Here is a 16005-nt window from a genome sequence, read left to right as displayed (position 1 = left end):
TTTTCAAAAAATATTTTCTTTAGATTTTAAACTTGTTGTCGGTGGAAGGCTGCTTGAGCAACAACACTTGGATACCATTACTGGAAGTTTCCAGCAACTATTTTTTATCTGTAAAATATTTTGGAATAGGGGAAATGAGAAGAGACGGGACTAATGGTCAGGGAGAGAGATGTCACGTTAATAGACAGAACTGTTTCCTTGGGCCTCTGTCACAAGAAAATTAATTACATTATGTTCTGACTGACCTGAGTCCCTCTTGTAATAAAATTTGGAAAGTATGGATTGCTTTTATTACACTTTTCTAAAGTTGTGTTTGCTTTTATTATTAGGAATTGAGTGACCTTCATATAGAAGCGCTTTCCGTGTTGGCCAATTGCCTTGAAGATATGGATACCATGGTGATGATTCAGCAGACAGGGGATCTTAAGAAGCTCCTATCATTTGCAGAAAACTCTACAATTCCTGATATTCAAAAGAATGCAGCAAGAGCAATTACTAAAGCCGCTTATGATCGTATGTCTCATTTTGTATAAACTAAGCATACCTATTTCCTCCTGTAGTCTTGATTTCAATTAGTACTAAAAAACGCTAGAGCATTTGTCTGCTTTTAGATGGTCATTTGAGGATAGTGCTATACTTACTATTTAAGATCAAAATTCATCTCAATGCTAATAAGTAAAAGTAGAGATTGCTTTGTCAAGGATTTAATAAACTCAATATGATTTAATTATAAACTTTTTTTAAAACTGTTCATTCCTAAATTAAGTTTTAAGCTATTATTTCTCCTGATTTTGAAATTTTACAGAATGTATGCACTCTTTGTGACACCGAAAACGTCATTTCAATAAATCCACATTTGGAATGATATCTATACAGTAATTTCGAGTTGCAGCTGGAGTCTAGCTGTTCCATGTTGTATAGCTGTGAAAAATAATATGCTCATACTATACACAAAATACAATTTTCATTTCACTGGCAAGCTATGTTGACATAAATCTGTAAAATATGAGAGATTAATTATATCATGAACACTGAAGATAAAATTATAGTTTCAATTTATGTATATTTGGAGTATTTTATTTAATAAAAGATGTGATTTTATTTTCCCCCTTCCACATCACCCCTCTTTATAAATGATGACAGCTTTGACTAGTTTAAGTGATTTATATTCTAAACATATATACTCACATCTGTATATATGTCTATGTGTATATTATGGGAAACATTTCCTTTTCAACCCATACTGGCTTTCTTCAAAGTTTTAATGCAGTATGCCAAATTTCATCTCCTAGTACAAAGTCAGTAGAGAAGCGCCTCGTGACTCACATCATACAGGCCAAATCTAAAGACAGCCTGTAAAATTAATTTTGGCAAAATTGCTTAATTCAGAATTCTCCCAAAAGGAACTTAGGCCTTGTCATTACCTGGTCAGTTCTGTTCTCCACCTATCTCAGGCCTTCTTAGTTATTTGAGACCAGATGAGAGGGCAATGGAAAGACATGAGCAATGTCAAAACTAAAAGTTTTACGTATCTCAACTTCTCTTTGGGTTTCGGCCCCTCTTGTGATACAAGTTTCGTGAGTTTATTACCCATCACGCGATACAGTAGTGAAAAGAGCACGGGGTGGAGAGCTCTTGCACTCTAGTTCTACTACTAATTACGCTACTGGCACTGCAGTGACCTACGGGTGTGTCTGTGAGTGAGCTACAGCCTATCTGGATCTGTTTATGAATTCATTTATTAATGTTTATTAAGCCCCCAGTTTGTCAACAAACCCAGGACAGGAAAGTAAGCAGGCAGTCGCGATGCCGTGTTAAACGTGCCTGATGATGGGGGAACAGGATCCCCCAGGAGGGTCCACCTAACGCAGACTCGGGTCAGACAAGCCTTCCTGGAACAGGTGATTTACAGGCTCGGACCTAGAGGAGATGAGGGAAACTGGCTGGGCAAAGAAGGTCCTGGTGGGTTGGGGAGGCTCAGCAGTGCTCTGAGGAGAAAGGACAGTGTGTAATGGCCAGAGAAGGACAGAGCGTGGTGAGTTCCAGAGCCGAAAGTTTTCAGAATGGCCAGTGAATAGATTGCAGCAGAAAACTGAGAGTCAAGGCTGGAGAAGTAATGAGGCGCCACGTGCTAATGGGCATCACGAGCCAAGTTTAAGGGCTTTGGACTTTATTTTCATGGCAACAAAGCACCCCTCAAGTGACTTAGAGAGGGGAGGGAACCCTACAGATTTTCACTTTTTAGAGAAAGAGCACTCTTGCTGCAAAGTGGAGAAGAGATTAGACATGCGCAGGACCAGATGCAGGAAGACCGGGAAGGAGACTGCTGCGGTGATCTAGGTGAGAGGAGGAGGGGTCCTGAAACAGAGCCGAGGTGGTCGGGATGGACTCGGAGGCGTTTGCAAGGAGATCCAGCAGCACAGTGCTTGAGGGTCCATATGGGTTTGTTGAATGACTTTGTGGGTTGAGGGAAGAAGAAGGTGATGCCAAGGACAAGGCCTTCTGGCTTGGACAGCTGGACGTAGAATGGTGCCACTCACAGAAATGGGGAACTCAAGAAGAGCGGGTTTGGACTGAAGGAAAGGAGATGAGTTCTGTTCTTTTTTGAAAAATTGTAAAATACACATAGTATAAAATTCACCGACTTCACCATTTCTAAGCGTACAGTTCAGTGGTATTAAATACATTCATGTTGTTGTGCTACCATCACCACCATCCAGCTGCAGGCCTCTTCGTCTCACAAGCCTAACCCTCTGTACCCATGAATAAATAACTCCCCCGTTCTCCCTCCCTGCAGTCCTTGGAAACCACCATTCTTTCTGTCTCTGTGAGTTTGACTACAAGTACTTATATAAGTGGAATCATACAATATTTGTCCTTTTGTGACTGGCTTATTTCACTCAGCATAATGTCCTCAAGGTTCATTCATGTTGTACCATGTGTCAGGATGTCCTTCCTTTTTAACTCTGAAAAATATGCCATTGTATGATTATATCACATTTGTTGATCCTTTCATCCGCTAATAGACACCTGGATTGCTTCCACCTTTTGGGTACAGTGAATAATGCTGCTATGAACATAGATGTACAAATATCTCTTTAAGCCCCCACTTCCAATTCTTTAGGGTATATACCCAGAACTGGAATTGCTGAGTCATACAGTAATTCTACGTTTACTATTTTGAGGAACTGCCATACTGTTTTCCATAGCAGCTACACCATTTTACATTCCCATCAACAGGGCACAAGGGTTCCAATTTCTCCACATTCTTGCCAACACTTGGTATATTCTGTCTTTTTTTCTTTTTTTAATAGTAGCCATCCTAATGGGTGTGAAGTGGTATCTCTTTGTGTTTTGATTTGCATTTCCTTCATGTTTAGTGATGTTGAGCATCTTTTTCATGTGCTAAATGGCCATTTAAAAAATCTTCTTTGGAGAAATGCCTATTCAAATCCTTTGCCCATTTTTAAACTGGGTTTAAAGTTTTTTTGTTATTGAATTGTAGGAGTTTTTATATTTTCTAGATATTAACTCCTTATCTGATATCTGACTTGCAAATATTTTCTCCCATTCTGTGGGTTGCCTTTTAACTCTATTGATTGTGTCTTTTGATGCATAGACATTTTAAACTTTGATGTAGTCCAGTTTATATTTTCTTAACTCCATTCATAAGTAGGTTTTTACAAATGTTGCTCCTTATACTGTTCTGTATTCATTTATAACATTCTTTTTTACTTTCAATCATCATAAAAAATTTTTTTGTAGGCTAGGGTTAGGGTTAGCATTGTCATTGCATGTCAAAAACACAGTTGAAACAAAAACACATAATATACACTCTTTAAGTTTTGTTTGCTGAGTAAAGTTTTAATATGCACCCCTAAATCTGTATGCCTTTGACCTGGCACCAGGAGGAGGAAGGTGTTAACTACCATGTTGCCATGAGGTTTATGAACTGGCATTAACATCTCAGCAGGAGCACAGGTGGCCCACTAGCAACTTCTGAGAATGGGTAAAGAAAAGCATCATTACATACAGATTTATTTTCATATACAAAACCTCATGCTTTTAAATTTAGTGATACTGAACAAATGTTATTTTTAAAGGACATTATTCTATTAGTAGCATAATTACCTTGCCATCTTTATTTTCTGTGTAATTAACACGTAAATACTTCTCAGTGTAGCAATTCAATGAGGGTACTTGGTTAATATGTTAATTCATCTTTTAAATCCATTATAGCCACGCTGCAGTCAGCACTTTTGAGGTTTGGTGAACACAGCTGGATTTTGAGAACACTCCCAGCAGGGTTGAGAAACTAATTGCCCACAGTATTTAAATTATTTTTTTTAAATTATTCCAATAATTGTTTATACACTGTTTTTTTATTGTAACCATCACATACTCCAAAGTTAGTCTTTTCAAATTAATTCTTTTGGTCGATTTTCTTGATAGAATCCACTCAGAGTGTTCTGTTTAGGAAAGCTGATTGAGCATCATCTCGGAAGTCTTAATTATAAATCTGAGCATTTTAAGTCAGAGATTCTGGAAAAGTTTGAGATCTTGTTTATTCAGGGAAAACTAATAAGGACTACATATATTTTAAAACATTTTAGGGGCCATATACTTGAGATTTAAGTATTAATCGCAGCTTTTTAATGAAACAGTTATGGCCTGACTAAATTCCAGTTTTAAATGAAAGGAGCAGGGATTAAAATGATAGGATTACAGGACATGGTTCATGATTGGTTTAAGACGAATGAACAGAAGTGTTAGTGACTTAGCTTGTGCCAGTGATGGCCAGATTGCTCAGGCATACATCTGTGTATCAGAGGAACAAAGGCCAAAACAGTATTTGCAAAGGTGGTGACATCTGACCGTGATACCGCTTCTGTGAAAAAGGTAATTTTTAAAAATCATTGTTGAAAGAAGACAAAAATCAATAAAAGTGGAAACCTAGTTGCTATAATTTCTGAAGATATCTCTGGGAAAAAGTTAATTAAAATATGTACAAGTAGTGAATTATTTCCACATGTCGATGTAATCTAAGGTAGTATCAGCAGTTTTTGCAGAGATCTTTATCCTAACAAAATATTCTTCTCTTGTATATCAACATCCTAAGAGCACATATCACACATTCTTCCATTTTAATCATTTACATTGACTTTATAAAGGTTAATTAACAAGAACCAAACCTATGACAAAATTTTCTTAAGAACTGGAAATAAATTAGCAAGGAATTATTTGTAAGCTGTTTCTTTTCCAACTTGTCTCTGGTTCTATTATAGCATTAAAACTGAGTTTGGTTTAATATATATTTTTTCTAGTACATGCTTTTAATAAATAGTAATTTATTTAGAATTAACTGTAGAACACAAAACAAAAATTATTTAATGTTCTAATTTAATTCAATGCAGTATTTGCTTTTGTATAGTGATGAGATTGTCATTTATTAAAAAATCAAACTAAATAGAGGAACATCGGGAACAAAAAGAACATTAAAAATACTTTGGTTTTGGTTTTAATTTCGTGTTTTATAGTGGGGTTAACATCATGGTATGTACTTAGAGTCATAACTTTGTTTTCAAACAGAGCTGTGCTATGTTTATGTTATTTTATGTTTATGGCAACTTAGCAATTAAGTAATTATTATAATTTTTGCTATGTCAGCATGTATTGTAACAAGATAAAAGATGATCATAAATTCCTTAAGACTTGGGATCATATCAATACTTTATTACTCATTTTGACTTTCTCCTCCTCTCCGCTCTGCTCTTGAGCATCCAGCTCACAGGTTTGTGCGTCTTAGGCATTCTTCAAATATAGGGCTTTGTATTTAAAATAAACATGTTTTTGTATTCAGTGAGAAGACAGCGCGTGTGAACACAGCACCATGACAGGCACATGATTGATGTTAAATAAGTTCTTGCTAAGTCTGAAGCTTGCCTCTTTCTTATTATAGAATCTTCTTTGCCATAGTATTGATATCATATGAGGGAATATGAAAAAAATGCAATGCCCATAATTCACTTTGCATAATCACTGTGTTCTAAAGGATAAATAGGTATATATTTTAGACTGTGACTAAAGCTAACAAATAGTTTGAATTCCTATCATATTTTGGATGGGGAAGTCTTTATACTTGCACAGTTTTTGCAGCAAAATTCTGATTTTTTTTTTCCCCTTTTGGTTTATGAAAGCTGAAAATAGAAAACTTTTTCATGAACAAGAAGTTGAAAAATGCCTTGTAACCCTTTTGGGTTCTGAAAACGATGGAACTAAAATTGCCGCTTCCCAAGCTATTTCGGCAATGTGTGAGAATTCGGGCAGCAAAGAATTTTTCAATAATCAGGGTAAGCAAATTGGAAAAGGCCACTTTGAACATTTTTAGGTTGCCATATTCTAGTTCACATGGATGTCTGTAAAGTCACATTTTATCTTTCTTTTTCTGTAGGGATCCCACAGTTAATTCAGTTACTAAAAAGTGACAATGAAGAGGTAAGGGAAGCTTCGGCCCTTGCCCTGGCGAATCTGACCACTTGTAATCCCGCTAATGCAAAGTAAGTACAAAAAGACTCATTCAACAGGGACTTGTTTATGGGATATTTAACAGTCCAAGATGTGCTCACTGTAATCTCCTGGCTTTCAAGGCAGTTTACATATTCTTTCAGATGCTTCTATGTTGAGTTATTTATTCCTCAGGAACCCTTATGAAAATAAGAGTCAGCAGATAAGCCTGTTTTCCAAAGACATTACAAAATCTCGAGGGTTTCTGGGCTTGCTGGGAAAATGTGCAGGCCATTTGATGCAGGTAACAGGCTAACTCTTGTAGAAGGTTCCAGAACAAAGAAAACTGGCTAATGCTGGAAATATTAAAGACATTCTACAAATATTGGTAAATCAAGAAAAAAATTTTAAAGAACCAATTTTAAAAGGATATAAACATTAGATAAATCGAGAAACATTTTAAAAGTTCATTGAAAACAACATATATGGGTAAATACTTATGGAGAAGGGTTGAAAAGGAATGTCCTCCGTATTCCAAACACTGTGGCATGTGATTTATATTCATTTAAATTTTTAATTGTCTAGATACTCCATCTACTAATGAGGAAACTGAAGCTCTGCAAGTTTCCCTAATTTTCCTGGGTACACATATTCATTCAACTAGATGAGCTGGAAATTAAAGCCAGATCTCTTAGACCCCAAAGCCTTGCTATTTCCTCTACAGAAGATACGGTTGCCTTATGAAACAGTAAGAATTTTTAGAAGGCAACTTTCATAAATAAAATGATTATTGCCATTTGCGATAACATGGATGGGCCCTGAAGATATTATACTGAGTGAAGTAAGTCAGATGGAGAAAGACAAATATTCTATGATTTCACTCTTATGTGGAATATAAAAAACAAACCAACAAAATAAATGAACAAGCCCAACCAAACAAAAGCAAATGCATAGATACAAAGAACAGAGTAGTGATTACCAGAGGGGAAGGGGCGGGGGGGGGGGGGAGTGGGAAATGGGTAAAGGGGATCAACTGTATGGTAACGGATGGAAACTAAATTTTTGGTGGTGAGCACACCATAGTGTATACAGAAGTAGAAATATAATGTACATATGAACTTATATAATGTTACAGGCCACTGTAACCTCAATAAAAAATAAATCTAAATAAATAAAGAAGAGTAAAAAAATTCTATTTACCTTCCCTAAATATGGTATGAGTATTAGTCAGGGTTCTCTAGAGAAACAAAACCAATAGGAGATATATTTGTAAGATTTATTATAGGGATGGGCTCATGAGCTTATGAAGGCTGAGAAGTCCCACGATCTGCTGTCTGTGGCGTGGAGAACAAGGTTGTAAAGGTCAGTCCCAGTGTGAGAACCAGGAGCACTGATGTCCAAGGAAAGGAGAAGATGGCTGTCCCATCTCAAGCAGAGAGCAAATTCACCCTTCCTCCTCTGTTCTGTACAGTTCCTCAATGGATTAGATGATGCCCACCCACGTTGATAAGAGGGATCTTTATTCAGTCTACGGATTGAAACGCTGACCTCTTCCAGAAACACCCTCACAGACACACTCGGAAATAATGTTTCACCATTATTGACTGGGCATCCCTTAGCCCAGTCAAGGTGACACATAAAATTAACCATCTCAGTACGTTAGTTTTTAACACCCATTTATTATTGTTTTGTGGCATTGTGGCTAAAATGACCCCTTTCTTACTTGAAATAAATCCTCCTCCATCCCCATCATATAGTTCATCTGTCTCCTACCCTTTCTTTCTTTTTCTATACTCCCACACAAATATTTTATAAGACCTTAATGGAATGACTAAAAATCTAACAATGTCCAATAGAAACGTAGCTGAAATGCATAAGCATCAAAACAAAATTATGTTCCTTTAATAGCTACAATCTTTGACATGATAATTTCCTAAATTCAGGGCCATCATCATCTGTATGAAAGCACACACATTTCTAGAATATTGGGTCATAGTAAGTAGCAATTTGAAAACAACATATTCAGTGATTTTTCCAGTGTAGTCATGCCAGTGCAAAAATCTTATGACACAAAAACACTTCTATCTCCAGTGCATTTAGATTTATATATTATCTAACATACTCCAAAAGGCCTCCAGTGTATATAGCTCTCTTGATTTGATGAGAGTTTGCCTGGTTTACATCGTTTTATATAAAATCATAGAAAATTAGGATGGTAAGTAGTTCTAAAAGAAGCTGCCTTCAGATCTTCTCTCTCAATTATCTATTTATGAGATTTTTGTCTTCTGCCAATATAGTTCCATTTTGTCAACACAGGGAGGTCAATTAGGACTAAATGCTGCCTGACTTTTCCTCTATGACAATCAACCTTATTTTTGTAATTTTAATTTATTTTTTATAAATTTTAATTGCTGTTATTTCTTTAACCTATTATGTATCGTACATTGTGATTTCTTTTTTCCAACATATGTTTGGTGAGGGAAATGGGACATGAATGAAAGTGTTTTATGGATTTTTTTTGAGGTCTATATAGCTTTTACTTTGGACTTTTTGAGCTAAAAGATACTGAAAATTAATGGTTTTGAGGAGGAAATAGAGTCAGGTTTGACCTGTTTGTGCCAAATGCTGAAAACTGGGGTTGAAAAAGATTTTATAGTCAATCAAAAGGAATGAACACAAACAAGCCCCATTGTCGATCCTTCTAGGGTGGTACTTACTGAAGCTAACCACAGCAGAAGAGACAACAAAGATGACTGGTTATTTGTAGTAAAAAAATGTTTCCTACTCAGATCATTTTTAAAAAATTATGTTAAACTCAGCATTGGTGAGTGTTTCCAGCATCGATTTTTAGAAGCAGTCCATTTCATCAGCTTTCCTAGCAAAGTGCTAGCTATAGGAGCAAGGCTGAGTCCCTGCCTCTGCTGCTGGGTGGCTGGAGCTGGGGGTTAGAAATAGTTAGAAAGTTGCTTTTCCACCACACCTAAGTAGTAAGAGAAGAAGGCAAAAACCCAGAGCTATTGTCTTCCAGGTGCATTTGGTAGCTGTTTGGATACCTGATAATTGCTAGCCCCTTTTTTTTTTTTTTTAATGCAGTTAAGCCCTGAGAATTCTGATTTTCTTTGTTAAAATATAACCCCTTCCCCTATACTTATATCTCAAGTGCCTAAAATGGATTTCTAATTCTTACACTCAGGGTACGTACCTTCTGGAGCTGGAAACTCATTTCATGAACTGAGTAATAACTGGCATGTTATGACAACATATAATGCTGGTATAATTTCCTTTATGTAACTGAGTTTTGCTTGGAAAGTTGTGGGTAAATCAGAATTTTCTGAAGTAAAGAAAAAAATCAACCAGAGGAAAGAGGAACATACTTTGCCATGACTCTTTTTGCAAAACTGGCAAATGCTTTTTTAAGTCAAAGTATTTTTATAATCTAAAAACATAATTTTATAATATACATAAAATAATTTATAATCTAAAATACCTGGATTCAGATCTGTGCTCTTGCAAGAGAAAACACACCCAAATGTAATAAAATAGTACAATGATGAGAAATTTGGTAGCAATGATAAATAAATAACCAGGCCATCCATACCCCTTTGTGGAAGATTTTCAACTTGAATTGTAAGTATCTCTTTAATTGGTACCAAAAGATCTTGCCTAATTGTTATCTTCTGTGAACGAGGCTTCCTAGATAAAGTCTTCTAGATACTTGAAAATTTACTTCTATAATCAACAAAGCTTTTAAAAATTTGTAATGAGTTTGAATCAAAACTTTGCGGGGGTGGGGTATGGTTATCATTTTGAGTAAGTGGCTATCGTACGCTCCGCTCCACGGTGGTGTCAGGGGCCCTTAGGGAAAGTGGGTGCTTGCCTCCTCTCTGAGTATAGCCTCCAGGTGAGGTGGCTTTGGGGTTGGTGCATTTTATTGACTCCTACTGGCAGGCTGGCAGTGTTAATATTCACTGCTGTCTGTAGATCTGATTGGCAGGCACAACCCTGCCAAGGTTCTCTTCAGATCCCTTCCTTTCAGTCAGTGAAAAGATTGGATACCAGGTAACCAAGCTTTATCAAAGTTTACATAAAAGCAATAAGGGAAGACCTGAGGCCACTGCTCTAAGGGGTGTTTTGGTCTTCACAGGCCATTTCTTTCTTCCTTTCTTTTTTTTCTGATAGTTTTCATGTGTGTTCTGGATATGTGAAGTCTCCAGGTATTGAGTTATGGATAAGTGAAATTGTAGTTTAAAAAAATAATTTAACAAACACAAATCCCTTTACTTACAAACAAGCCAATGTCAGAGAGTAAAATGATGAAGCGTAAAATAGATAATAAAGTATATTCTGAAAGTACATTCACCTCCCAGAAGTGTTTTGCTTTAGGCCTTTTGTATGACCATCCTCTCTGCGTGGAATGTTCTTCTACTCCAGGATGCCCACCGCTCAGTCCCTCACCCCCTCAGGTCTGCCCATATGTCCCCTCAAGGAGGCCTATGGTGATCACAGTGGTTACAACTGTACCACCCACAAACATACTCCATCCTCCTTTCCTACTGCCCTTTTCTCATAACTCTTATCATTTTCTTACATACCATACAGCTCGCTCATTATGTTCTCTGACCAGCACCCAACACCTTTGTCTGTTTAATTCACTGACACACACCAAGCATCTAGAATAGTGACCATCCCATAGCAGGCTTTCAGGGGGAAATACAACCAAAAGGAAAAGGACAGTGGAAAATAGAAGGTCTATCTGACAATGCCCATAACTTAAAACAGAAAGTGATCATCTGTATTGTGTTGTTTGTTTTCACATAATTTGGATCACAAAGTGGAGAGCAACTTAGCTCTAAGAGTCTTCTAGCAATACTTTTCGTTCTATATTATCTGCAGAAAAAGGTCACTCAAAGTGGACAAAAGACAATGAATAAGAACAAAAATAACTATTTGAGGGTATAGGAAAAGAGGACAAGAATAGCCAGATTCACTTATTTAAAGTGACAGGGGGAAAACAAGTAATATCATTTTTAAGTGAATAAGCAAAAAGTGAGGTTAAAACAACCCCCATAAAAAGAAATAGATAAAAAAGGAAACCAAGAAGCAATAATGAATTTTATATAAAAATGTAATCCACTTAGTTAATTTGGACACCATTATGTTTTTTGGTTCACTGTTAATCTTTCTGACAATTCTCAATGTATAATATTTTTTGGAAAGGAGAAAGTTGTTCGCTTTTGAAAGAAGAAGTACTATTTCAGCTAAATTTCATGTTATATTTATCTTGTACTCTTTTATCCAAGTAGTCGTATCAAAGTTTTATTTTATTTATGCAAGTACTGAGAGAATTTATTCTTGGTTCACATTTTCTGAGGGGCAGAGTCTACATATTATAAGAATATTTTAAACTATTAATTTATAACATCACTGCCATCTGTTGGATCTGATCAGAATTAGAGTTTTTAAGTTATTCCATGAATGAAGAGTTCAGTGCTTTCCATTTTCCAATGCCAACACTAAATAAATTTTGGCTATTGGTAAACAATGAAAAGATTAGAAAATAATACGATTGTTGACTAGATATTTTTCAATACATACAATTATTTTAAGAAATAAAACACAATGAATAAAATTAAATTATAAAAAGTAATAACTACAATTGACATGTATACACTACTACATATAAAATAGATAACTAATGAGAACCTACTGTATAGCACAGGGAACTCCACTCAATGCTTTGTGGTAACCTAAATGGGAAGGAAATCCAAAAAAGAGTGTATATATGTATATGTATAACTGATTCACTTTGCTGAACAGCAGAAACTAACACAGCATTGTAAAGCAACTATACGCCAATAAAAATTAATTAAAAAAAAAAGAAGTGGTATATATATATATAATGGAACACTAGTCAGCCATAAAAAAGAATGAAATTTTGCCATTTGCAGCAACATGGATGGACTTGGAGGGCGTTATGCTAAGTGAAATAAGTCAGACAGAGAAAGACAAATACTGTATGATACCACTCATATGTGGAATCTAAAAAATACAACAGGCTAGTGAATAAAACAAAAAAGCAGCAGAGTCAAGCAGATTGAGGGAGGAACCAAGATGGCAGAGTAGAAGGACGTGCTCTCACTCCCTCTTGTGAGAACACCAGAATCACAACTAGCTACTGGACAAGCATCGACAGGAAGACACTGGAACTCACCACAAAATATATCCCACATCCAAAGACAAAGGAGAAGCCACAATGAGACAGTAGGAGGGGCGCAATCACAGTAAAATCAACTCCCATAACTGCTGGATGGGTAACTCACAGACTGGAGAACACATACCACAAAAGTCCACCCACTGGAGTGAAGGTTCTGAGTCCCACGTCAGGCTTCCCAACCTGGGGGTCCGGCAACAGGAGGAGGAATTCCTAGAGAATCAGACTTTGAAGCCTAGTGGGATTTGATTGCAGGACTTCAAAAGGACTGGGGGAAACAGAGACTCCACTCTTGGAGGGCACACACAAAGTAGTGTGCGCATCAGGACCCAGGGGAAGGAGCAGTGACCCCATAGGAGACTGAACCAGACCTACCTGCTAGAGTTGGAGGGTCTCCTGCAGAGGCGGGGGGTGGCTGTGGCTCACTGTGGGGACAAGGACACTGGCAGCAGAAGTTCTGGGAAATACTCCTTGGCGTGAGCCCTCCCAGAGTCTGTCATTAGCCCCACCACTGGAGCCCAGGTAGGCTCCAGTGTTGGGTTGCCTCAGGCCAAACAACCAACAGGGAGGGAACCCAGCCCCACCCATCAGCAGACAAGCGGATTATAGTTTTACTAAGCTCTTCCCACCAGAGCAACAGTCAGCTCTACCCACCACCAGTCCCTCCCATCAGGAAACTTACACAAGCCTCTTAGGTAGCCTCATCTACCACCGGGCAGATGGCAGAAGCAAGAAAAACTACAGTCCTGCAGCCTGTGGAACAAAAACCACATTCACAGAAAGACAGACAAGATGAAAAGGCACAGAGCTGTGTACCAGATGAAGGAACAAGATAAAACCCCAGAAAAACAACTAAATGAAGTGGAGATAGGCAACCTTCCAGAAAAAGAATTCAGAATAATGATAGTGAAGATGATCCAGGACCTCGGAAAAAGAATGGAGGCAAAGATCGAGAAGATGCAAGAAATGTTTAACAAAGACCTAGAAGAATTAAAGAACAAACAAACAGAGATGAACAATACAATAACTGAAATGAAAACTACACTAGAAGGAATCAATAGCAGAATAACTGAGGCAGAAGAACAGATAAGTGAACTGGAAGACAGAATGCTGGAATTCACTACTGTGGAAGAGAATAAAGAAAAAAGAATGATAAGAAATGAAGACAGCCTAAGAGACCTCTGGGACAACATTAAATGCAACAACATTCGCATTGTAGGGGTCCCAGAAGGAGAAGAGAGAGAGAAAGGGCCAGAGAAAATATCTGAAGAGATTATAGTCGAAAATTTCCCTAACATGGGAAAGGAAATAGCCACCCAAGTCCAGGAAGCGCAGCAAGTCCCATACAGGATAAACCCAGGGAGAAACACGCCGAGACACACAGTAATCAAACTGGCAAAAATTAAAGACAAAGAAAAATTATTGAAAGCAGCAAGGGAAAAATGACAAACAACATACAAGGGAACTTCCATAAGGTTAACAGCTGATTTCTCAGCAGAAGCTCTACAAGCCAGAAGGGAGTGGCATGATATACTTAAAGTGATGAAAGGGAGGAACCTACAACCAAGATTACTCTACCCGGCAAGGATCTCATTCAGATTCGATGGAGAAATCAAAAGCTTTACAGACAAGCAAGAGCTAAGAGAATTCAGCAACACCAAACCAGCTCTACAACAAATGCTAAAGGAAGGAACTTCTCTAAGTGGGAAACACAAGAGAAGAAAAGGACCTACAAAAACAAACCCAAAACGATTAAGAAAATGGTAATAGGAACATACATATCGATAATTACCTTAAACGTGAATGGATTAAATGCTCCAACCAAAAGACACAGGCTCGCTGAATGGATACAAAAACAAGACCCATATATATGCTGTCTACAAGAAACCCACTTCAGAACTAGGGACACATACAGACTGAAAGTGAGGGGATGGAAAAAGATATTCCATGCAAATGGAAATCAAAAGAAAGCTGGAGTAGCAATACTCATATCAGATAAAATAGACTTTAAAATAAAGAATGTTACAAGAGACAAGGAAGGACACTACATAATGATCAAGGGATCAATCCAAGAAGAAGATATAACAATTATAAATATATATGCACCCAACATAGGAGCACCTCAATACATAAGGCAACTGCTAACAGCTGTAAAAGAGGAAATCGACAGTAACACAATAATAGTGGGGGACTTCAACACCTCACTTACACCAATGGACAGATCATCCAAAATGAAAATAAATAAGAAAACAGAAGCTTTAAATGACACAATAGACCAGATAGATTTAATGATATTTATGGGACATTCCATCCAAAAACAGCAGATTACACTTTCTTCTCAAGTGCGCATGGAACATTCTCCAGGATAGATCACATCTTGGGTCAAAAATCAAGCCTCAGTAAATTTAAGAAAGTTGAAATCATATCAAGCATCTTTTCTGACCACAACGCTATGAGATTAGAAATGAATAACAGGGAAAAAAACGTAAAAAACACAAACACATGGAGGCTAAACAATACGTTACTATATAACCAAGAGATCACTGAAGAAATCAAAGACAAAATCCAAAAGTACCTAGAGACAAATGACAATAAAAACACGACGATCCAAAACCTATGGGATGCAGCAAAAGCAGTTCTAAGAGGGAAGTTTATACCTATACAAGCCTACCTCAAGAAACAAAAAAATTTCAAATAAACAATCTAACCTTACACCTGAAGGAACTAGAGAAAGAACAAACAAAACCCAAAGTTACCAGAAAGAAAGAAATCATAAAGATCAGAGCAGAAATAAATGAAATAGAAACAAAGAAAACAATAGCAAAGATCAATAAAACTAAAAGCTGGTTCTTTGAGAAGATAAACAAAATTGATAAACCATTAGCCAGACTCATCAAGAAAAAGAGGGAGAGGACTCAAATCAATAAAATTAGAAATGAAAAAGGAGAAGTTACAACAGACACCGCAGAAATACAAAGCATTTTAAGAGACTACTACAAGCAACTCTATGCCAATAAAATGGACACCCTGGAAGAAATGGACAAATTCTTACAATGGTATATAACACATGGCCAAGAAGCACATGAAATGCTGCTCAACATCACTAATTATTAGAGAAATGCAAATCAAAACTACAATGAGGTATCACCTCACACCAGCTAGAATGGGCATCATCAGAAAATCTACAAACAGCAAATGCTGGAGAGGGTGTGGAGAAAAGGGAACCCTCTTGCACTGTTGGCGGGAATGTAAACTGATACAGCCACTATGGAGAACAGTATGGAGGTTCC

At 37.1% G+C, this 16005-nt stretch overlaps 1 protein-coding gene across 1 annotated transcript in view; it reads left to right on the top strand.

Annotated features, from left to right (window-relative positions):
* The window catches only part of ARMC3 (armadillo repeat containing 3), a 90950-nt gene that overhangs the window by 34959 nt on the left and 39986 nt on the right, over nt 1-16005 (top strand). Inside the window, exons 8-10 of the mRNA XM_059915298.1 lie at nt 330-513; nt 6198-6350; nt 6452-6557. Of these exons, the coding sequence (XP_059771281.1) occupies nt 330-513; nt 6198-6350; nt 6452-6557 (443 nt within the window). The remainder of the gene's footprint in view (nt 1-329; nt 514-6197; nt 6351-6451; nt 6558-16005) is intronic.

Source organism: Balaenoptera ricei, chromosome 2, assembly GCF_028023285.1.
Source record: "Balaenoptera ricei isolate mBalRic1 chromosome 2, mBalRic1.hap2, whole genome shotgun sequence".
NCBI lineage: Eukaryota > Metazoa > Chordata > Mammalia > Artiodactyla > Balaenopteridae > Balaenoptera > Balaenoptera ricei.
Note: the sequence above shows the minus strand (reverse complement) of the source record. Positions and strands in the feature narration are given on the sequence as shown.